The sequence below is a fragment of the Salvelinus sp. IW2-2015 genome, linkage group LG18 (genome assembly GCF_002910315.2).
Source record: "Salvelinus sp. IW2-2015 linkage group LG18, ASM291031v2, whole genome shotgun sequence".
NCBI classification, from domain to species: Eukaryota; Metazoa; Chordata; class Actinopteri; order Salmoniformes; family Salmonidae; genus Salvelinus; species Salvelinus sp. IW2-2015.
This window is the reverse complement of record NC_036858.1, coordinates 47,370,434-47,395,523: the sequence shown is the minus strand read 5'-3', so window position 1 is coordinate 47,395,523 and position 25,090 is coordinate 47,370,434. Positions and strand designations below refer to the sequence as shown.

The following is a 25,090-nucleotide window of genomic DNA, read 5'->3' as shown; positions in this document are numbered from 1 at the left end:
TTTTGGAGAGTTTCAATGTTTAATTAGACAGCTCAGATTTTCAGCAATGTCACATGAACAAGTGATTTTGAAACAACACTCTTCTTACAGTGCAAAAAAGATATAATCCATTGGTTGAGTTAAACTGTTTAGATGTGAAACTCTTTTGGGCGAATTTCACAACCTTTGGTGAAATACTAAGTCATGATGCTATACATATGCATACAGTAAATGTCTCGGTTTGATGATGTTATTTCCACTGGGGTCCAATCTTACGAGTCTTATGATGCCTGAGAGACAGGCTTCCTTCCTAGTAACACTCTCAACCCGAACCCAGCCAAACATCGCCCCAACCTATCTCAACCGGTCCACTGTTATGGTTGTGTTGTGGTCACCAGATGGTCCTCTTGACCCCGGCCCAGACGGAGCGTTTCATGCCCTGAGAGGCACGGACGTCGTCCCAGTTGAGCCGTGTGTTGGGGATCTCCTCCTCAGGTTCAGGGTCGGGTCGCACACCCTTCTTAGGGGTGGCCACGATGAGGGGCAGGGGCCCTCGCTCCGGCTGAAACTCTACCACGTGGAGCTGCTTCTTTTCAGCCAGGGACTGGTGGGTCTCCTACACAGAGAAGGGGAGAGGGTTAGTCTAAAGCAGTGTTTGTGTGCGTAAACACGTGTTTAGAGCTCGTCTATGTTTTTGCAGGAAGATTTCCTGCGATTGGCCCGAGAGCCAGCAGGTCTCCCTGACGATGTTGACAACGGCTCACCTGATTAGCCAGTCCGGTGAACAGAGCCCTGGTGATGTTAAGCAGGTTGACGGAGCCCTCTACCTTGGCGTACATGTCCTCTACACCAATCAGCTTACAGATGGTGATGACCGCGCGGTGACAGTGTAGTCCGTAACCTAGAGAGAGACAGACTAGCCAGACTAGTAGCCAACCTCCATGCCTATCACGGTGTTGTCAATCTTCCATTGCGAACAAATGACATTCACAGAAGCACATATACCCATAGACATGAAAAACATGCACGGTTAAGAGTATTAACTGACACCRAACTAATCTCTGATAAGTGATATATTTAGGAGAGGTTGTGCCTACATCGCTTGAGTCTAAGACTGTGGAACAGACACTAACACTAGTGTTGTGTGTGAGGACAAAGGTCTGAGTGGATACTACTCCAAAAGCCAGTGTCACAACTACAACTGCCTCTTAGGTGGTTTACATGACAGGGGGTAAATGAGAGAGAGATGTGTGGGTTCCTTTGTGTGAGTGAATAGATTTGTGACTGTGTGTGTATGTGAACATTATCAGAGAGACTGTGTGTTTGTGTATAGGGTATGAGAGCAGCATTCTCAGTGCACTGTCAGTTCAACTCTCATCAACTTGTTGCTCTTTTAGGTGGAACACATCCTGTTAGGGGCAGCCCTGAAAACAACACCCCCCTCCCCACTCTACCTTTATGCTGTTTCTTCATGAGTAGGGTGGTCCTCTTGAAAGTGGAATTGATATCATGGTAAACTGTTAAAAACAGAAGAAAAAAACCATCAAAGTCAACCCAGCTGTCAGTTCATCCTAGCCTGTCCTGCACTTTACCTCTCGCCAAAAAAGTGCACTAAATAGTGAATAGGGGGGCATTTTCTGATTTCTTCTGATTAGGGTTGTAAAACTACCAGTGACTATTGCTAATTTTGGTAATTAACAAGTAATCTATGGTAACATTGGTAATTTATACTTGAATAACTATATATATATATATATATATATATATATATATATATATATATATATATATATATATATATTATATCTGTCCATGAGTTTCAAGTGGATAGACTACAAGGTTCAAGAGATAATAGCATAATTAATGAAAAAAAGCATCTAAACAATATTTTTTTTTTTACTAACGCTGCAACTCTTCCAATTATTGACTGTTTTTATGCCAAAACATTGACAACAAATACATATTAACATAGTACAGATTATAAAAGTTTGTAAAAACAAATAAAGGATATTTTATGCTGAAACACTCATACACCAATGGTATTCACTAAGTTGATGGTTTATATTTAAGATAATGTTTTACAGCTTTGTCATTCATTTTTTTTGTAATCATCTTATTTTATACATTTAATTTTATGTGATAATGTCAGATAGCGGGCCAGAGATAATTACAAACACCTGTGACAATCTGAAGTACCCAAAAAGTCCCCTAGATGCCAGGTGATAAAATACAATAAAAAAACTTGAGTTACCAAATTCAGGTAGATTACCGATAAACTTTCAAAGTTACCAGTAATATACCCTCTGTTTGCAACCCTACTCCTGATGAACCTTGGATGATGAGTCAGAGCCTTGAGCAAATGTAACTGTGTGGGTTAGTGACGGCAGTCAAAGAGCCAGCCTGTGTTAGACTGGGTCACGAACCCATCACGAACCTTGATCATGAACCCATCACCCACAGAACAGAACATTTACAGTAGCTGCTGCAATAGGTCTGAGTCTGTTAGGAACAGCCTCTTACAGTGTGTGTGTGTGTGTGTGTGAGACACACTCACACAGACACAAACTTACAGCAAGAGAAATATGCACAAACCCCTAGAGTGAAAACACTTCTCTTTGATCTACCGATTTGTAGCAACAGCTCCTCTGCAGAAAGCCTTTAGCAACATGACTACTGTTGACATAGTTTGATTAGTCTATGCTGACGGAATAGCAAAGATATGATTTGAGCTCGCTCACCTGCAGTACCCGGGTTTGCATAGAACAAGCCTGGTTCGCTGTTCAGACAATAAGCACAAAAATCATTTTAGCCAGAACAGACCCCTATTCAACAGCCCTGTGTCTGAATGGGCCAAGAGGAGATGGAGTGGAGGAGTAAGAAGGATGAGAGAGGAAGCCTCAAACATTCTGATCTCACACTCAAACTCAATGCACGCAGAGACCCTCCCACAAAAATAGTGACTTACTAGTGTGGTCGTTGTATCTCTCAATGTAGTACAAATAGTGCACTGCTCGGTTCTTTGCCTGTTATGGTAAGAAGACCATTGTCAGTGTATCCACATTTCAACACAGCCACTTCCATTATTGAATTCGTACTGTATACCAGGGCTGCCCAACCCTCTTCCTGGAGATCTACAATCCTGTGGGTTTTCAGTCCAATCCGAATTTAACACAGCCGATTCTACTAATTAGCTGCTCAACAAGACCTTAACTAGCTGAATCAGATATGCTAAATTAGGGTTGGACTGAAAACCTACAGGACAGTAGATCTCCAGGAAGAGGGTTGGACTGAAAACCTACAGGACAGTAAATCTCCAGGAAGAGGGTTGGGCTTCCCTGCTGTAGAGTGCCCGTATGGGTATTTTCCAGGTAACAGGGAAACATTTTACCTTTCTCAGTGCAGTTTGACGGTCTGCCGCTTTACCCAAGGCAAAACCTGCAGGAGAAAAGATGGAAATAAGTATACAAAAATATATAATAATCTTAAGAATTATGTTTTTGGTTTCATCCACATCAGCTTCACTGCCTGTCATAGTTTCCATATCTGATTGCTTTATCGTTCATCTTTTCATGCTGCTGTAAACTTGTTAGGCGGAACCAGGCAGATTTCTTTTTAAATAATTCATTAAGCTGACAGCTTCTACAGATAAACCAATCCCATTCCAATCCATGAAAAGACACTTCTGGCTCGCTCATCTGTCTCAGTGAACTGAAAGCTTTCGAGTGCCACACGGAGGAAAAAGTAGAGAGGCTTTGCACCCTGAGAGTGTAGCTAGCTCAGGAGTGGCCACCACTTCTCCCTGGAGCTACTCTTCAGCAGGGTTTTGGACTCACCTGCTGCCCCGTTCCCATTGCCAACAGCTACCAGGCAGCTGATGGACCTCTTCCGGCCCTCTTTGGCTGTCATGTTGAACACGCTCTTCACCTGTCAATAATAAAACTTGAAACTCAAACAATAGCTTAGACTGACCACTAGAGGACAGTCAGAACAAAAACCACCCATTACTGCAGACCAGAACAATGTGAAACATGTCTTTATGGGAGGCAGAATGTCCGTGAATTCCATATACATCCTATTATAAAACAGAGGATGGGCCCTGGGGGAGAACTAAAGGGAGGCAGGCCCCAGGTTCATTGGATTTGGTGATAAACTTATTCCCTCTCTTTGTAATTGCTTTCCTCCTAAAAGTCCTATGAAAAAAAAAACAGACCAGAGTATAGTCAAACGAACAAATTATCAATTGTTACCAAAAATAATGCAGGTAGCACCTTATTAAACCTTTGGCTTTTTAAGAGGGATTGACCTTTCCTTCAAGGCCCCAGTCGCCACTTTGTGTCCGATGTTTCGACTGAGTAAAGTTCCTGCCGGTGTCTGGAGACGGTCTGTGGACTTGCTCCTGGGGAAATAGCCTATCTCATCCCTCCTAGACACCCTCTCAAGATTTAATTGCCTCCCATCGATCGGTATAGACAGACGAGTGCTGCCCTTCCCTGTCCATTCACTCTGTTCCCCTCCCTCCGGACAGATTTACGAGCTGCAGTGTGACCTGGGAGGCAGCAGAGGGCAGTGTGAGCATATGACAGGACCAGGGGACAAGACGAGGGTTAGCCATACATACAGCACTGGAGGAGAGACAACGGCTGCTCTACACACATTCACACCTGTAACACACAAACACATTGACATAGAACATACATTTAACACACACACACACACACACACACACACACACACACACACACACACACAGCAAACATACTGAGACAATATCCTCTGATATAGACCATCACTGCCACCATTTTAGGTTTTATTTATTCGCACCAAAGAAAATAAGTGAGACAAAACTGTACAGATTTTTTTTTTTAAATGCAAAAACGGTGCGCAGGTGAGATTAGAAGCCCAAAAGGTTATAGGAAAACCACACCACAGATGCAAGTAAAACCAATTTTAAAAAGTGTGTTCAATCAGTTAAACAAAGCAAATGAATTATAATTGTACATAATATAAGCAGTTAACAAGAATAAACATGTTTGATAATGTGCGTGTGCATGTGAGTGTGAGGTTACACGGAGGGGATTTTTTTCTGGAGTTTGTTTCACTGGAGAAAAACTCCTGGCACCTCCATGTGGTAGACTGGATGTGATACTAGTATACTCCTGGGCTTCCTACATCCAGAAAGTGTGAGTGTGTACAGTAAGTGTCAGTGCTCTTCAGTGTGATGTGGAGGAGTTTGATGAGACATAAAGAAGCCATGACAGCTTTCCCCCTGTAGGAGAGGCCAAACCCAGAAGAGGGAAAATGAGTGGCAAGATGGGTAAGAGACTCTTTAGAGGTTTAAGAGACAGGATTAAAAGAGAGACCAGTGAGAGATGAGATTGAGAGGCAGATACATAAGCGAGAGAGGGAGAACGAGAGAGGTACAGCATAATTATCATGCACCAACTCCCCTCCTCCAACACACACACTAAATCACATTGTATCCAGGCTGTATCACATGCGGTCGTGATTGAGAGTCTCATAGTGCGGCGCAGAATTGGCCCAGCGTCATCCGGGATTGGCTGTCATTGTAAATAAGAAATTTGTTCTTAACCGTTTTGCCAAGTTAAATAAGGTAAAAAAATGTGCGTCATAAACAGGCGTAGACTAACCGTGAAACGCACACACACACAGCTTATTCACCCAGTCCTAGCCTACCCCGTCCACTACTACTAGGTTACTGACCCCACCACACCCTAACCTATCCTACCAGTACCCTTATCCAATCTCTCCACTCGTTCCCTCCCCCCATGGGAGCTGGTACAGCTGGACAGTAAGAGATCCTCCCAGGGCTCACAGCAGTCACAGACAGAACCAGGACAGAACAGATGTAGAGCTGGTACCGGTCCAACTCTGCTCCTAACTCAACAACACTGACTTCAGAAGTTCCCCTTTGTGCCCCTCTGTCTAGGTGGGTTATGAGCCTTTGCGGGTCAGCTGTTCCCTATGTGACCGGAAACTGCCAGTGCCAGTGGCCTGCCAGAGAGACAACCCCATTGCAGATCATGTCTGTTTGAAGGTGTGTGTGTGTGTGTGTGTATGTGCGCATGAGAGAAAAAGAGCTCTCATTACAGCAATACATTAAAAGCCTGCTAAAACCTAAACCCAACATATTATGACTCCATTTAAAAGGAGGAAACCATAACAGCTGGGTATTTCACTATAAAAACATGTTGAGACCCACAGAGGGAGGGAGAGAGGGAGAGAGAGAAAGAGAGGGGGGAATAGCAAGAAAGAGAGTCAGACAAAGAGAGCTCCAGTTGCAAGCTGTGTCGTTAAGCCACTTTGCCATTATATTCTTGTTGAAATTTGCTGCTTATTTCGAAGTCGCAGAGAACTGTTTTCTATTCACCCGGATACAATTAGGAACCAACATTGTCTCTAGAACCCTCATACTTATTTAACTCGAGTTAGCGGGTGCCCCGGCAAATTGCATCGCAGAAAACATAATTGCAATAGTTAAACATGCATGAAGTCATAAAATGAAAGTTTGCCAGTGCAATGCGAGGCAGGGAGGGAGTGTTGGGAAGTGATATCTTAGAGGAGCTGGTGCTGAATGTCATGGCGAGACTTATCAGTGGTGTTTTAGGGAAACCGTTTACTGTTTAAGAACCAAAATGGAAGCAAACTATTGGAGAGCTTCTATTGGACAAATTCCGGTAGGTCCCTACCCTTTCGTTTGCTTCCATTTAAGAAACATTTTGCAACAGAAATCGTTGGAATGAATACATCCCTGGACTGTGGAGGAAGATTTAACTAAACTCTACTGCTGTGCGTTGATTAAGCCTGAGGAGGTGTGGTATATGGCCATTATACCACGGCTAAGGGCTGTTCTTAGGAACGACGCAATGTGGAGTTCCTGGATAAAGCCCTTAGCCGTGGTATATTGGCCATATATCACAAACCCCGAGGTGCCTTATTGCTATTATAAACTGGTTACCAATGTAATAAGAGCAGTAAAAATACATTTTGTCATACCTGTGGTATACGGTCTGATATACCACAGCTTTCAGCCAATCAGTATTCAGGGCTCGAATCGCCCAGTTTATAATTAACAATATAGTACTATAAACAGTGAGCCGTGTTGGCTGGCACAGGACTAATGGACCACACACAGTGCACCACTTCACTATGTGCATACTGGAGAAACACTGAGCTACTGTATGGAATGGATTAACGACCATGGGTATATAAAACAGAGCACACATTTCATTCTACTGCAAGAGTGGTGCGTCTTTTAAAACAAATCTTTGACTTTTGGGGATACTTTGAAGGTTGTGTAGCTCGTAGTTATACAATACATCCGTAATGGTATTCATCCCCTTTTAATGAAATGAGTTGTGAGAGGCCCGAGTCTCCGTGCCATTGGAGCCAGGCCATCTCCTATGGAAGTGCACTCTCCTGTCCCAACCCACTGACTAACTAATGACATGGTGCTATTGTCCTTGGGAAGAAATCCTCCCCCTTTCCAGGAAGCATTTCATATAATTCATGTATATTTATAGGGAGATGGAACTCATAAACTGATCCATCAGTTTCCGGGGGACACGAGTGTCTGTGGCTCTGTATTATTTATGTAAAGAGGAGCACATGCAGAGGCTGGGGAGGATTATCAGTGCAACGCATGCAGGACATATTTAATTAGTTGATTGCTGCAGGCCTGGGTCTATGCTGACCGCATTACGATATACGACAGCTGGGCACTGGGCCCAACCTCTGAATACAGCTGTCATAATGCTGTCTAAACAGAACATACAGCAACAAAACAGAACAGTAGGCCGACGTGGACCTCTAAGGCCATTCCAGCAAAATCTCTTACGCAAGAGAAACATCCATTGCGTTCCTTCACATCCCCTCGTTTCATCTTAACTCTGTATTTTCCCAACACTTTCCCCACTGTTTTTCTCTCTGTCTCCAAGTGCCCCTCTGAGCGGGACTCTCCCTCTTTCAATAGGAATCTATAGCGGTACCTTTATGGTGAAGAAGATTGTAAATACTGTACAGGCAACCACAGCTCACATGTTAAGGAATGAGTGCTTTAAATCAGCCTGCCAGGCTTTGAGGGGAATGTCAAGTACTCAGCCTAATGTTCAGATTCAAAATAAATATCACCACCATGTTAAGAAAACAATCACAGCATTGCGCTATCTTGGAGAAACAGAGATATAGGGACATCGCCACTCTGGCTTTCATCCAAATGCCTCATCTGCCATCTAAACATCTGCCAGGTGGCTTGCTACAGCATTCAGCCGCTCACTGGTCAATCACAGCTCAGGGACCTGATTGACAGATTGGAAAAGGGAGGTGTGTGAAACCTGGTCAGGCAGTAGTGTCTTTAGAACAGAACAAACACATAGATGTGGTAAAGGAGACAATGGAACGCAGACGTTGACCAGATTGGCACACATTCAACAAACCTGATCTAACAAAGTGGATATTCGTCAAATCCGTATTGATTTATCTATTATAACAAGCCCACAATGTGCTTACGTTTTGCTGAATAACATGTAGAAGTTCTCACTTTTCAGGTTTAGAAGAAGTAACTGAAAAATGCTAACTCCCGTTCGTATAAGATGGTAGCATAGCTAGCATAAAGAAATCATTGATGTAGTTAAAGTTGTTTTTAACTGTAATGCAGTTAATTGGCAACAATGACATGAACATGTGTTAGGGTTGACATCCATACAAGAATTATACTCAGATTTTTACCTCAACATAGTGAGAAATACACATATAAACAATAGCCTAAAATGTCAACATTCTAGGGCCTCCCGGGTGGCGCAGTGGTCTAGGGCACTGCATCGCAGCGCTAGCTGTGCCACCAGAGTCTCTGGGTTCGCGCCCAGGCTCTGTCGCAGCCGGCCGCGACCGGGAGGTCCGTGGGGCGACGCACAATTGGCCTAGCGTCGTCCGGGTTAGGGAGGGTTTGGCTGGTAGGGATATCCTTGTCTCATCGCGCTCTAGCGGCGGGCCGGGCGCAGTGCGCGCTAACTAAGGGGGGCGGGTGCACGGTGTTTCCTCCGACACATTGGTGCGGCTGCCCGCACGGGAGTTGTAGCGATGAGACAAGATAGTAATTACTAGCGATTGGATACCACGAAAATTGGGGTTGAAAAGGGGGTCAAATTTATTTATATATAAAAAAAAAWGTCAACATTCTTCTGGGGGGGGGGGGGGGGRGGGGGGGATGAGAAGACTCGGTATCTTTCCCCCACGTCTCTTTTCCTCCAGCGTTTCCATGGCAAATTCCATTGTTTTGGTCGAGTTCAATTGACCTCTTTACCGCATCTATTAGTGGCTCAAGGGTCACGGAGATGAACATCTAATGTGGACTGTAGCATCATGCTGAGAGTAAGGGGTCTAGCACTCACTTTGGGAAAAAGAGAAGGAGGGAGGGGAGTGCAATGGAGAGGACTGAAATGGAGAGGGCTGCAGCCTTCTCAGACCCATGTTATCCATCTTAAACCTGATACCCGCAGAAATGTCAAACCGCAACAACGATCCACAATGCATTATGCACCTGAACTCTGGGATGAAAAATTAAATGGCAACCAATTCGTCTACCCCTTAGGAATCACTGTGGAATTACACAGTAAAAAGGAAATGCGGTGCAGGTCCATTGTGGCAGGTATAAATGGACTTTATTACAATGGCTTAATGCCTTGAGGTGGATTTCAGTAGCTCTGTGTATAACATCCCTAGGCCCAGTTTTTAAACATTTTAATGATCTGCATTCTGTAATCCTCTTTTTTTAAATTCAGGATCAGATCAATCTGGCTGTTTTTGAGCCGGTTTTTCAGAAAATATTCAGATAAGATGATTCTGATCCATACCAAAATATTAAGCTCACAGAATGCGTATTTTCAGTGCTTTGAACAGTCCTACACCTTGCCATCTACTGGACAGGTTATGGTAGTACTTCTACACTGTCACTGGGAAACAGCGATGAGTAAACCACAAAAAAAGTAGCTAGATTAAAAATAATAGAGCCTGCATACATCCCTTATTAATACACATTTGACACTGCTCATTATAACAACTGACCTTATACCCATACTGCGGTCAATTTAACATAATTAACCTTTGGATTACCAAATCCAATTCTTCAGTTCTTTTGAAAAACTCTATGGATGGTCCCTGTTTGTTTGGGCCCTCCACAACATACATTTTTATTAAATTAGCCTAAATGGAAAGACCATCATTACCATGAGATCTCTTACGACAGGATGGGAAAGCTAAACGTAACCCTGAATCTCTGTAGCCCCTCTCTTCTCTCTCTCCGCCACATAATGAGGATTGATGAGGATGGCGAGGAGTTTGTTTTGGGGGACGGTTGGCTTGTTAATCTGTTTATCAAAGTGTTTTGTAATCGACTACGTCTATATTCCAATATCCTCTCAGAGGGGTGCCCCTGATAACAACGTGTTAGTAATATCCATATCGCCGCCATATTCATATCACCGTACTATCCTCCATTTACCAAAATAGAAAACGACACATCATTTCCTCGGTGGGTTGAGTTGCAGTGAGACCTCGGTGTTGACAACATGGCTATGTCTACAGTCTCTCTAATGCAGCCATGGCATAGAACAGTCCTTTGGGAGACAGAGAGCATGCAAGTGGAATCATGTTATGCTCTATGTTTGGAGGGTGGAAGGTGGGTTGACATTCCCTGTAGCCCCCCCCCCCCAACCACCCTTCAGTTTGTGCCCGAGTAGGAGTGATGCATGTCGAGGTGAGACGTATCGGTGAGTGTAAACATACGATTCTTTTGCCCTTTTTCACACTGTGTCTAATACACTGACTATAGCATGACTGTGGTAGGGCTTGTGTTTGTGTGCGTGCGCTCCATGGTCGTATCCTCTCCTGTTCATCTCTGTGTCTTAGCCCGGTGAGTTCCGCCGTGGGTCATGTTCTTCGATCAGGGAGGTTCAGAGGCCCGTCGGCACCCAGCTCCTCAACTAAGTGCTGTTCCTCACCGAGCAAAGATTTACGGCAAGCAGCAGAGGACACTCAAGAAAGACTCCCAGCCAGCCCCCGCGGATCAAACCCAGCTCTCCCAAGTCCCGGGAACATCAACCATCAAAGGGATCCCACCCACTTTTCTTCAAAGCCACCAAATAGCACTACGCTACTGCATTGTGTCTGCCCTGCTTTTTCAAACTACAGACTTTGCTAGATGCGTCGACATACCCTTTTGGGCTGGGTTAATACCATGGTAACCGATTCCAACATTTTTGGTTAGTATTTGATGAGCACTCACCTCGATCACTCGGGAGTCAAAGTCATCGTAAGTCTCTAAAAAAAAGAAAGGAAAATAAGGTAGTAAAAAACAGAGTAACATGGAGGTAAAAGGTGACTTCCAGTGGCATGAAATTACACGTTAACCCAGGTTACAGTTTCCAATAAACAATACATGTAATTAAAAATAAAAAATAAACACTTTATATGACCTTTATGAGAATAATTATTTGGACTGATAAAGTCCCTGTTTCCCCAATGTGAATACCTCTGATTGTATACTGTTAAACTGCAACATCACCTTCTATCAGACACTAAACATGACAAGGTTCACCTGTGCTGATTGGGTTTATGAGGTAAATTCAATCCAAACAAATGGGCCGTAGATTACGTGTAATAGGAGCCATAGAAGCAACTCTCAGAGCTAATCAATGCAAATTAGCAGTCTGCTTTTAGAGAGACAAATAAAGGGGTGATGAGGCAGATTTCTCAGAGGGAGAGAGGATAAGGTTTATTGACTTATTTGATGGCATGGGTAAATCGGACTTGCTTATTAGTGTACTCAATCGCTAAAACAGTAGGGAATGTCTGTGGTAAACCCATAGAAATCCAAAACAAATTGTTAACAAACACATGACATTCACTACATGGGGCTAGTTTAAATGGAAGGTTTTACGGTAGGTCACCATAACAGTATTCATTTTTCCACTTTTGATGGCAGGTAAATAAATCCAGTAAGGTAAATCTGTCAATGATTTAGCTCAAGTTTGCCTACAGCAACGTGTCAGTCATTCCCTCAATACACTCTAACATGGGATTCTAACAGAGACAGGGGGCGACAGGACATTTCCTGGATTTAAGAGCGAGGCTTGGTGAAGGTATCTGTGAGGAGGTGGGGTAACCCTAGCATGAGAAAGAGGAGGGTGAAGGTCAAAGGTCAAGCATTCCCAGCTCCTATCCAGAGCTGTGATTTAGGTTCCCGTCCACACCACTGCATGGTAATCCATCACTGTGGTGACTAGCAGACAGAGAGAGCGCAATCAGAAGGCAGGAAATGTAATAACCAACCCAGCCCTGCCCAGAAGAGTGGAGGAAATAAATATACTCTACCGTTAAAAGTTTGGGATCACTTAGAAATGTCCTTGTTTTGAAAGAAAAGCACATTTTTGTCCATTAAAATATCGAATTTATCAGAAATACATTGTAGACATTGTTAATGTTGTAAATGACTACTGTAGCTGGAAACGGCAGATTTTTTTTATGGAGTATCTACATAGGCATACAGAGGCCCATTATCAGCAACCATCACTCCTGTGTTCCAATGGCACGTTGTGTTAGCTAATCCAAGTTTATCATTTTAAAATGCTAATTGATCATTAGAAAACCCTTTGCAATTATGTTAGCGCAGCTGAAAAATGTTGTCCTGATTAAAGAAGCTATACAACAGGCCTTCTTTAGAGTAGTTGAGTATCTGGAGCATCAGCATTTGTGGGTTTGATTACAGGCTCAAAATGGCCTGAAACAAAGAACTTTCTTCTGAAACTCAGTCTATTCTCGTTCTGAGAAATGATGGCAATTCCATGCGAGAAATAGCCAAGAAACTGAAGATCTCATACAACGCTGTGTACTACTCCCTTCACAGAACAGCGCAAACTGGCTCTAACCAGAATAGAAAGAGTGGGAGGCCCCGGTACACAACTGAGCAAGAGGACAAGTACATTAGAGTGTCTGGTTTGAGAAACAAACGCTTCATTGGTCCTCAACTGGCAGCTTCATTAAATATACCCGCAAAACACCAGTCTAAACGTCAACAGTGAAGAGGCGACTCCGGGATGCGGACCTTCTACTTTTGAACAGTAGTGTATGTATAAAAGAAATCCTGGCCGTGCCGTGTGAGGACGACTTCAATTCAACAGAGATTGTTCTGTCTGTGGTGTTACCTTAATAACAGTGGTAGTGGGAGGGTGATGAAGAAAGGTTGGAGAGGCAGGTGAACAATACCCATTTGATACCAGTGTTACATTTACATTTAAGTCATTTAGCAGACGCTCTTATCCAGAGCGACTTACAAATTGGAAAGTTCATACATATTCATCCTGGTCCCCCCGTGGGGAATGAACCCACAACCCTGGCGTTGCAAGCGCCATGCTCTACCAACTGAGCCACACGGGACCAGTGTTCATCTCACAGGGAGATGAGGGGATGCAGAGACAGTGTGAAGACATAACTGAAAGAGAACTCTATGACAGAGGAACACCATCAATATGTTACTCAGGCAACTTACTTATATTCTCAAGTTCTGCAGTTCTGAATGTTTAAGCTTTTTGACTACTTTAGTATTCCAAGCCCTAAATAAGATGCCCCTCGGAGGGGTGAAGGGCCAGATGGACAGAGCTGAGAAACGAGAGAGGAGGGAAGGGGTGAGTGGGTGGTAGAGGGATTACTTTCTAAATGTGGTCAAAGCCGCACTGTCCCTTCTGTTAAATCTTGCTCTCCATCAGTCATGAGGTGCTAATGGGCCTGCATACAGGGCTATCCCTCAGACCTACAGACAGCCCCACTCATCCTTCCTCCTTTAAAATCACTTTTACACGTTATCTAGAATCTATCAACAGGCCTTGATCTCAAACATAATTTAAAAAAATGTCAAAGACCTAATATATAATTTTAAATGTCAAAGACTTGATCAAAATAATCTCAAAGTTATTTGATAATTTCATAGAAATATTATTTATATATAATGAATTTAAATCATCACAGGTTTTAGTTAGCCTTAGTGTTGCAAAGGGTTGGTGGGAGGGGAAGGGTCTCTAATGGGAAAGAGACCTGTCAGTCTGTCTGGCCTTTCATTGTGTTTCGCTAGGCTCTGTTGGCTCTCAGGACGTCAAGCAGGAAACTGCTAGCGCCAGGTGACATTTGCCCTTTCCAGACAGAGGTACGGGCTGTGCTCTCCCCAGTGGATTGAGCCTTTACCGTGTGGTGCAGCGTTTGAAAGGCGCCGAGTTGTGGAGGCTGTTGGCATTTGGAGCTTTCAGAAGGAAAAGAGTGACCCAACCTGCCATTTCACTACCACCAGGGGTATTGATTACCAGAGCAGATAGAATGCTGGGAGAAATGGCCCAGTGTTGTGAATATGTCTGGCTGGAGGAATACTCTCGGTCATTACTATAGTACAGCTAGGCCAGAGGTGAAGCATGGAAGCAAGTCAGAGTGTGTATGATGAATGCAGAGCTCTTTGCTTCAATAATATAGCAACAATATTCAATCTGATCCAAAGCAATGCTACTACACAATAATAGTGATTGATGTTTGATGGAAAAACAGACCTTCAAAGTATGTGCAATAGGAATGTGCATCTTTCCCTTTCAAAACGATTTGATACGTATCTAGAAACATGGGCTTCCATACAATACAGGAACGATATGTTTTAGTTGGAAACGATTGTGTAATTCGATTTGATTAGGGAAACGATTCAATGCACTAACATTTGTTGCATAAACACATTCATTCTCCATTCGAAATGTAAATCTGCTGCTGATGGAGCTCATGAGCTGGGCCTTTGAGCAGGATCTTTCTGAGCGGACGTGTGTGTGTGTGTGTGTGGGGGGGGGGGGGCATCTACCACCCCACTGTCAGTTAGGGGGCAATGTTTGCCTTTTGCCCCCCCGCACATACACTTTTGATCTGAAATCACCATCACCCATTAATTTAACATTTTTGCAGATTAAAAGTTTGAGCTAGTAATATTTATCTTAAAAAATGCCATAGCCAATGAATACAAAGCACAACTTTGGATTTCACCCCCATCTCATAATCGAATGGTTAAGACCGTATGGGAGTGAGTGTCTCTTCTTCCACTTCGACCACGCAGTGCGGGCAACAAAAGTGATTCCGGTCCTCGTTAATAAATTATCAATCAAAGGATCTCTCTGTGCTCCGTTCATCTTTGCCTCGATCCTGACTAGTCTCCCAGTACCTGCCACTGAAAAGACATTCCCACAGCATGATGCTCCCACCACGCTTCCCCGTAGGGATGGTGCCAGGTTCTCCAGATGTGCCGCTTGGCATTCAGGCCAAAGAGTTCAATATTGGTTTCATCAGACCAGAGAATCTTGTTTCTCATGGTCAGAGTCTTTAGGTGCCTTTTGGCAAACTCCAAGCGGGCTGTCATGTGCTTTTACTGAGGAGTGGCATTCGTCTGGCCACTCTACCTTAATGGCCTGATTGGTGGAGTGCTGCAGAGATGGTTGTCCTTCTGGAAGGTTCTCCCATCTCCACAGAGGAACTTTAGAGCTCTGTCAAAGTAACCATCGGGTTCTTGGTCACCTCCCTGACCAAGGCCCTTCTCCCCCGATTGCACAGTTTGGCCAGGCAGCCAACTCTAGGAAGAGTCTTGGTGGTTCCAAACTGCTTCCATTTAAGAATGATGGAGGCCACTGTGTTCTCTGGGACCTTTGATGGCGCAGACATTTTTTGGTACCCTTCCAAAGATCTGTGCCTCGACACAATCCTGTTTCGGAGCTCTACGGACAATTCCGTCGACCTCATGGCTTGATTTTTGCTCTGACATGAACTGTCTACTGTGGGACATTATATAGACAGGTGTGTGCCTTTCCAAATCATGTCCAATCAATTGAAACACGATGCAGATGAGCTCAATTTCAAAATTGAGTCTCATAATAAAAGTGTCTGAAATGTTATATAAAAGTATTTCTGGATTAAAAAATATATTATAATAATACATTTACAAAAAATTCTAAAAACCTGTTTTCGCTTTGTCATTATTGGGTATTGTGTGTAGATTGCGTCGGATTTTTTTGTATTTAATCCATTTTAGAATAAGGCTGTACCATAACAAAATGTGGTAAAAGTCAAAGGGTCTGAATACTTCCTGAAGGCACTGTATGTGCCAGATCAGGAATAGGCCTACCTCTCGTTGGTCAGCGTGGAGTTTGACTAGGCTATTGATATTGCCTGGGGTTGTTCAGCATGCAAAATTACTTCTAGATCAATGACTGTCAACATAATGACATGCTTAGTTTGACAGTGAAGGAGGGGACGCGGTCGTCACAGAAATGAGGTATTTTCGGAAGGTAGAAAAAAAGTAATTTGAGCTAAAAACTGCCAATTCATAACATTTAATCTATTTCCTTACCGATGCATGCTACATTTGGATCGCTCATATTTTAAACATTTGAACCGGGGACCGATGTGTATTGGGGAAATCATTACATCCCTAATGTGCATGCTTTACACGCACAGTACCTCCGTTGGGTCCAGGGTCAGGGGGCCCCAGACTGATGCCGCCCCAGGAGTTGCCAGTCCACCCTCGCTCCCTCTTCACCCTCATCTTCCTCCTGCGATCCCATTCGTCGCGCTGTCGCAGAAGCTCTGCCTGCAGTTCCTGTTGCTCTGACTCCCCGCGGCGAGACATGCTCTGTATGGTCCCGCTCTTCAGGATGGGCGAGTTCAACCCCGGCCACAGGAACCCCCCGCGCCCTGAGAGAGAGACAGAGAGAGGGTAGGGGGTTTATTATGGGAAGGAGCATTAATTTGTCCTAATCGCTCCACTGCACTAACTCAACTCAAACGAAGCACTAACTTCAACTTTATTATACGTTACAGACTGTATAAAGAATAGTCTTCAGAGACAGACAAACTGACGGGAGAAATGGGGCAATGATTACAGGGAGTAGACAGCACTTCAACCAGTGTGACGAGGTGCAGCCAAAAATCACAAGAACATTGGAAGAGAAGTCACGCCTATTCTCTTCTAATGCGGCACTGATTACACAATATTGTCACATCTGTAGGGTTTGATGGATTTGAACAGGGCCAGAAAAGAAAGAGGGAGACTGACTGGGCCGCAGACAGCTCAGCAGTAAAACACAATGAATTTCCACTTTTTAAACGGCACTGAGATAGATGAAAAGAGAAAGAGGACTAATCTGTTCATTATAAATTAATGTAATTAATTAAAATACTACTGGTAACAGATTAATAGTCTACTGCCCATTAACAGAAGGAAATTCAGATCAAACTTTAGCCATCAATATTCAAACTCGAAATCAGGTTTGGCATTAAAGACAGAAATATACATGATACCAACCAATCGTAGTGGGTATAATCTTTCTCCAACAAAGTCAAATGTTTGGGTTACAGGGTTATATAAATAACTATGAATGAAATAGATCTAAAATAATATATCCATCGTACCCTCTCCGATGTTCTGGCCTCGGTTCAGATCCTTCTTCATCTTCCTCTTGGTCCTCTTCCCTCGGCCCTTTCGAGCACCGGCACCAGTCTCTGCCAGAACTCCCCTCCAAAGCTCCTCTGCTGTCACTGCAATGATAACACACAGAAAGGGGAATTTAATTGCCAAATCTGACTAATCTGGCAACCTCAATGCAGCATCTTTGTCCAGAATATTGAAAACCATCGTCTGGTTGCCTGTAGGACACTGATAAAAAAAAAGTTATTTAAAAAGGGGGTGCTTATATTTGTACTGTTTCACACACCTGTACAAGTGTGTGGTGTGAAATGGAAATGTGTTTTTTGCATGTCTCAATCCCCATGAGACACACTCAGAGAGTGGGGTCACGACCAGGGATCATCCTAGCCTATGTATGTTTTACCTACCTACAAAACTCTAGGAATAGAAAATTAGAACAACGCTAAAGAGTTTGAAATATATTGAACCTTCTCTTTGATGTAGCTTTACTTGTCTAGACCGAGAGAGTAAACAAGGAAACTTTAGTTTTAACGTCGCTACAGGCCGCCCTTGTCCTCGCATACCTGAGTGTCTGAACACAGTCGGCATAATATTACTATTTGCATGTACAAAATTGTTTTTCGACTTTAGTTTACAGAAGCAGCACAATCTCTCTGCAACAAGCCTGGGATCGACCTCCAACAAAAGAGCCCAGAAATTACAATCTGCATCTACAGTCATGCACTAATCAAACCTGCTAGAGCGCGCTATGCATTCCAGCAAACAAACACCTGCTATTACTCAGAGAGCGAGAATGCTAGATTGTTTTTCCCAAATAAAATCTATTTTCAGCCGGGCTGCTTGCTTCTCAAGGATTTAGAAGGAGATGCTCGGTGCCGCACAGAGAATGGATTAGGAGTTCATTAAAGCATGTGAAGGGAGATGTAACCAGTGTGTTTGAGAATTTAATGGAGCTTTGTACTACAGTAAAGCAACAAGGCACTAGGCTAATAAAAGCTATGATTGTCAAAGAGCCAAACCTTGCTTGAGGCTAAATCTCGTGTCCTTGCCGTGAGGAAAGTCTGAAAAGGGAGACCTAGATAGATAGTGTGGAAATGAATCCATACTAGATCAATGCACTTAACAATACTACTGGTCAATCAAAAAACTGGAACCTATGGTAGCAGCGCTTCAATAGTCTCACTCCTGGGGTGTCAATGCCCACCAACTTTGATTATTGTCCTCCATCTCTCCTTTTGGATGGCACAACTATGCTACAACAGATGCCAGTCATGCCACTAAAGGGATGAGGTATATAAAAACGCTGAAAGGCATAAGAACAGGCCAGGCTTCCCTCTCTTACAGTATGCACGTTTGTTTTCCCTCACTTTGCCCATGGCAAGGAGACTTATTTGCTACAAGACTTAAAATAGGACGCAAACTAAAGCAGCTAACAGGCATATCTAATCCAGTAACGTTTGTTCAGAGACAAAATATAATCAAACATGATCTCTGAACAGAGTTCTGAGTATTAAACAAAAACATTCCAGCTCATCTCCAACAATGTCATGAACTAGTGGAAATATTATCTTCAAAGCACCAAGCCCTCGAGCAGAAGTCTGTTGAAAAGTTCATCACTCAGTGATACCTTTTCACAACAGTTCTTACATTGACACTGTGTACAAGCAGAGGGACCCTGTTTTCCCTTCTCCCTTGATTCCTTCTCTGTGGCCAGTCAGTAAAGCTGGCCACTCAGATGTCTGACACCATCATTTGATTCTGCAATTTAAAATATATATATATGCATCAGCAGCATCTACTCTGCCACCAGTCAGTCAGCCAGTATTTTTCATTTGCAGTAGTAATGATCCTGTGTTCGGCTGCCACGACCAGCTATTAGAACGCCTGGCGTCAGGCAGAGAAACAATCATTTTCGAGTCCCACTGGGACAATTCATTTCCCTCATCTTTTTACATTAGTAAACCCAGCATCACATCAGCCTAGGTTTTAGCTCAACTTATGTGATAAAGGTAACTAACTAAAAGTAACATAGAATCTAGTGATAATTCTGCAATTCCACATCTTGTGGAAAAGTGGACCTTTTCCAATCAAAAAAAGAACCAAAGCAGTCTGCCTAAAGCAGTTCATCTGGATGTCAGTCAATTGTGAAAACCCATTGCTAAAAAATTATTTGCCAACAAAATCTTTTAAAAAAGTGTTCCAGAAACATCATAGTATACACCAAAGCAAAGTCTGATGATACAAAGCAATCAAAGTAACAATTTCTCTTGAGTATGTACACTGTAAATAGAAATATGTGCTGAGAGAGTGTCAACTGAAAGTGGCAGGTTAATAAAGTGAGAGGAATGGTGGGTGTTTTTGGGTTTCCATGCATTGGCTGAGACGGAGCTGGTGGTGACAGATGTAGCATGAGTAATTATCTCAGTGAGATGCTGCAGGAAATAGTGTGGCTGCCTGCCACTGCTGTGTTGAGCTGATAGACACACACCTTCCCGTGGAAGCTCTGCATTTGACAGGTTCAACCACTGTGAATAGGTATCACTTAGCGAGCTCAGGCCATTTTAAGTGAGTCCTATTAAAATGCTCAAGTAGTTATGCCTATATTATAGTGCTGCCTCTGGTAATACTGCGGCAGTATCAAGATATTACAGTCGTAGACCAGATCGGACTCAGAGATGATTAGCATTGTGAATATCAGCAACATTTTTGTGAGGGTTGAGCACATGTCAGAGCTGATGTCAGCAAATAATTATTTGATTTGTTCACTTGAAGAGCTTAGCTGACAATGATTGTATTGATTGGAAAGCTTCAATATTGGTGCTCTATCGACTCTAGAGAGTTAGGGAAAACCAGCACTTACGTTTGTTGAAGAAGCTGCTATGTCTGGTCTGTATCCAGGTAGCAGGGGCTGGTGGGGTAGCAGTCCATAGAGAGGCAATGGGTCTGGCTAGGTGAGAGAGAGGCAGGGCGCCCCCTGCTGTCCAAAGTGGTGCTACCCCTGAAACACAGAGAGGTAATGCCATTTACTAGTGTAAAATGACCTAGAACAGTTATAAATTAGCTAATGCAAATGATTCTGTCTTGTTTATTCTGGGTGTTAATGATAGGTCCGGGACGATATCAGTATCGCGATACTCGTTAGTATCGTGGCAAGGAAACAAAACACGAAGCGGATTTAACTTGTTTAGGAAAATATCCCTAATGTTGAAAACAAACATCATTATGTTGTCATCCAGAATCACATGTACAGTCCCTCCGGAAAGTATTCAGAACTCTTCACTTTTTCCACATTTTGTTACATTATTCTAGAATGGATTAAATCGTTTCCCCCCTCATCAATCTACACACAATACGCCATAACGACAAAGCAAAAACAGTTTGTTTTTAGAATTGGCAGTGATTACAGCCTCGAGTCTTCTTGGGTATAACGCTACACTGTATTTGGGGACTTTCTCCCATTCTTCTCTGCAGATCCTCTCAAGCTCTGTCAGGTTGGATGGGGAGCGTTGCTGCACAGCTATTTTCAGGCCTCTCCAGAGATGTTCGTTCAGGTTCAAGTCCGGGCTCTGGCTGGGCCACTCAAGGACATTCAGACTTGTCCCGATGCCACTCCTGCGTCGTCTTGGCTGTGTGCTTAGGGTCGTTGTCCTGTTGGAAGGTGAACCTTCGCCCTGTCTGAGGTCCAGAGTGCTCCGTAGCAGGTTTTCATCAAGGATCTCTCTGTACTTTGCTCTGTTCATCTTTACCTCGATTCTGACCTCGATTCTGACTAACTGCTTCCATTTAAGAATGATGGAGGACACTGTTCTTGGGGAGCTTCAATGCTGCAGACATTTTTTGGTAACCTTCCCCAGATCTGTGCCTCAACAACAATCCTGTCTCAGAGCTCTATGGGCATGACCTCATGGCTTGGTTTTTACTCTGAAATGCACTGTCAACTGTGGGACCTTATATAGACAAGTGTATGCCTTACCAAATCATGTCCAATCAATTGAATTTACCACAGGCGGACTCCAATCAAGTTATAAAAACATCTCAAGGATGATCAATGGAAACAGGATGCACCAGAGCTCAATAGCAAAGAATCGGAATACTTATGTAAATATGGTATTTCAGTTATTTCTAAAACCACGTTTTTTCTTTGTCATTATGGGGTAGTGTGTGTAGATTGATGAGGAATTTTTCTATTTATTTAATCCATTTTAGAATAAGGCTGTACCGTAACAAAATGTGAAAAAAGTGAAGGGGTCTGAATACTTTCCGAATGCACTATATGTATATTTCACACAAATCTGAATATAATGCTTGTATGGATGTCAACCCCAATATATGTTCATGCCATCATCACCAATCAACTGCATTACAGTAAAACGACTTTGGCTACCAACACCGATTTCTGTATTCTTGCTATGCTACCAGCTTATAGGAACAGGAGTTAGAATTTAGCAGTCACTTCTTCTAAAGCTGAAAAGGGACTTATAAATGTTATGCAGCAAAAAACAAATATATCAAAATCGAACTTCATTATCCACATTGTTTACCTGTTACAATACATGAATCAAATCAAATTCAAATCCAATTCATGATGGGTTTGACGAATATCCAATTTGTTAGACCAGATTTGTTGAATGTGCGCCGATCCGGCGTCCTTCTTCTATCCCCACGGTCTGCATTCTATTGAACTCTTTACCGCATCGATGTCATGATATTTCTGGAATGTTTTATTCTCCCTGTCTATTTTTTTTATTTTGGTGATAGTTCTCAAAGATGATCTTGTTTAAAAATATATTGCTCCATTATATTTATGACAATTTATCTGGTTTTAGCCATTTACAGTTGAAATCGGAAGTTTACATAGACTTTGGTTGGAGTCATTAAAACTTGTTTTTCAACCACTCCACAAATTTCTTGTTAACTGTAAGTATACACTGAAAACTTTTAGCAACCTGAAAATTATTCCCCCCTCCAATGGCGGTGCGCCGCTGCTAAGTGCATAGAAGGGAAACACTGGCATCCATTTGTGTGATTGGAAGGCACCCTTATAGCTCGCTCTCGTTCCAGTGTATTCAGTATCTCTATCCATCTCGCTACATGTGCTACAGAGAGAATATTCCATGGACCTCCAGAGCCTTCTGACCAACTACCTGCGATCTCTCCAGAGCAGAGAAGCAAGCTCCTCTGGTGGCAATGTTTTATGCACTATGTAAACTTCCTTCACTATGGCTGTTTGTCTGTGTGATGAAATACACTCACCAGACAGTTTATTAGGCACACCACCCCGTTCAGGTAAATGGATCGCTCCTACAGACAGTGAGTCATGTGGCCATGGCTTACTATATAAAGCAGGCAGACAGGCATTCAGTTACTGTTCGATTGAACGTTAGAATGGGCAAAACATGGGACTTAAGTGACTTTGAGCATGGTATGAACGTCGGTGGCAGGTTCGAGTGTCTCAGAAACGTCCGCCTCCCTGGGCTTGTCTAGGGTTTACTGAGAACGATGCAAAATACAAAAAAAAGGAGAATGCGAAGAATCGTGCAAGCTAACAGGCAGGCCACAAACAGACATAACGGCACAGTACAACAGTGGTGTGCAGAACCGCATCTCAGAACGCACAACTCATTGATCCTGCTGCTATTGCAGCGTTCTGAGATGCCGGGTTCCTCTCCTATCAGCTAAAAACAAGAAGAAGCGGCTCCAGTGGGTACCCGATAACCAACACTGGACAATTGAGGAGCGGGAAAAACATTGCCTGGAACATGACAGCGAGTTCAGTTTATTTGAGGTACCTGCACAGTCCCCAGACCTCAACGCAATACAGCATCTTTGGAATGAGACGGAACAGGCTGTTCACGTCAGCATGGACCAATATCCCTGTGGAATGTTTCCAACATATTGTAGAATACGCCGAAGAATTCAGGCTTTTCTGGAGGCAAAGCGAGGTACGACCCAGTGCTAGATGGGTGTACCTAATAAACTGTCCGGTGAGTATATACCAGATATGGCTAAAGATTAGGACAAATAGACATATGAATATATACTGAACAAAAATATAAAACGCAATATGCAAGATTTTACTGAGATACAGTTCATAGAAGGAAATCAGTCAATTAATTTGGCGCTATCCTATGAATTTCATATGACTGGGCAGGGGTGCAGCAATGGGTGGGCATAGGCCCAACCATCAGCCAATCCAAATGAGTTTTCCCTACTAAAGTGCTTTATTACAGACAGAAATACTCCTCAGCACCCCCTACCAGGCAAACCGTCGACCCCCATAATACCTTAGCAAAACAACTATTAAAGTCTTGTCTTCTCATCAGTGGAATGATAACGGCAAGGAGAAGCAATCAACATTTAAAAATTAATTGGTAAATAGTTTCTCATTATGTTGACCTCCCCACATTATAAATGAGAAGAACTGTGAACTCTTACATAACCTAGTAGCTAGAAAGGTAACTCAAAACACATTTTCGCCAAGCAGCTGTTTAAACAAATGTTAGCCATGTGTTGGCAAACATTTATGTCCAAGTCAAGAAAGCTTACTGGTAGCCAGCGGCACTTGCCACACTGGTAGCCAATTCGCGGGTGCTTTTTCAAAGCCTATGTCAGACACTCCAGTGAGTGTAATACCAAAGACAGTAGCAACTCTAATTTGATCAATATTATTTGAGAAATAAAAGGTGACATCGTTAAAATAAATTGTTTTTTCTAGTGTAGGTATGTAATTAAAAATTTGTTTATTCTGTTGTTGCTAGCAATATTCATAAAAACATAGCACTTTTTTCCACTTTTTTATTTATTAACATTTTTGCGGACTCCGTGCAGTACCTTCGTCGACCCCCGGCTGAATACCCCTGGCCTAGGCAACTAGTCATTGTCGTCACGCGATGGACCAGGCATTCATCAGAAAGCGATCCAAACGAAATACGGATAAGAATCCCATTATGATGGAATGGTTAGTTTTACATAGCTAGCTGGCTGTCTGGCTAAATGACATGCCGAGGATGACAAGCTATAGCTAGCTAGTATTAACCATAGCATAGTGTGCAGACTTTGTCTATGAAAATATACATTATTCCAATAGACTACACAGTTCAGTATACAATCCGATTACATATTCTAGGGCCCTTTTTGGGTAAAACATCTGTGTGACAGTAATTGAGGAAATATATTCACCTCCCAGCGTAATTCGGAGGGCACAGCACACCCGTATGGACGCCGCCATCTTGATGTTGTGAAAGGTCCTGAATAGCATAACAGGTAGGCTGAGATGTGCCTGTTAAGAATGAATATGATTGAGTTTGTAACTTTGTAATTGGGAAAAGAGATAACGTTACATTATTGATAAACTACAGGTAAATATGTTTAAAATGCATTTAGATGAAAGCTATATGAAATGTAATGAAAGTTATAGCTAATGAAGTACAGTGTTTTGATTTTACGTGTATAGGCTCCATCTGTTCCACATCTGATATTGGTATATGGCTGACTGACTGACGTATATGGCTGACTGACGTTTAAAAAACATTTTTTATCAGGTTTTAAATGCTAATTTCTATAGATTTGTATTTTTTAAAGGGAAAGAATACAGACAAATCT

At 42.8% G+C, this 25,090-nt stretch overlaps 1 protein-coding gene across 2 annotated transcripts; it reads right to left on the bottom strand.

Annotated features, from left to right (window-relative positions):
- Positions 1 to 24,760, bottom strand: LOC111977863 (small ribosomal subunit protein uS5m). Of its 2 annotated transcripts, none has more exons than XM_024007617.1 (11): positions 24,668 to 24,760; positions 20,349 to 20,486; positions 17,473 to 17,598; positions 16,522 to 16,755; positions 11,279 to 11,313; positions 3,813 to 3,903; positions 3,368 to 3,414; positions 2,945 to 3,002; positions 1,434 to 1,496; positions 744 to 895; positions 1 to 595 (listed from the first exon to the last, which is right to left on the bottom strand). In XM_024007617.1, the coding sequence occupies exons 1-11, from the start codon at positions 24,744 to 24,746 to the stop codon at positions 371 to 373; spliced, it is 1,248 nt and encodes a 415-aa protein (XP_023863385.1). In that variant the 5' UTR covers positions 24,747 to 24,760; the 3' UTR covers positions 1 to 370. The 2 variants fall into 2 exon arrangements, with proteins under 2 accessions (XP_023863385.1, XP_023863386.1); XM_024007618.1 differs by having other exon boundaries at positions 744 to 880.
- Positions 24,761 to 25,090: the final 330 nt, after the last annotated feature.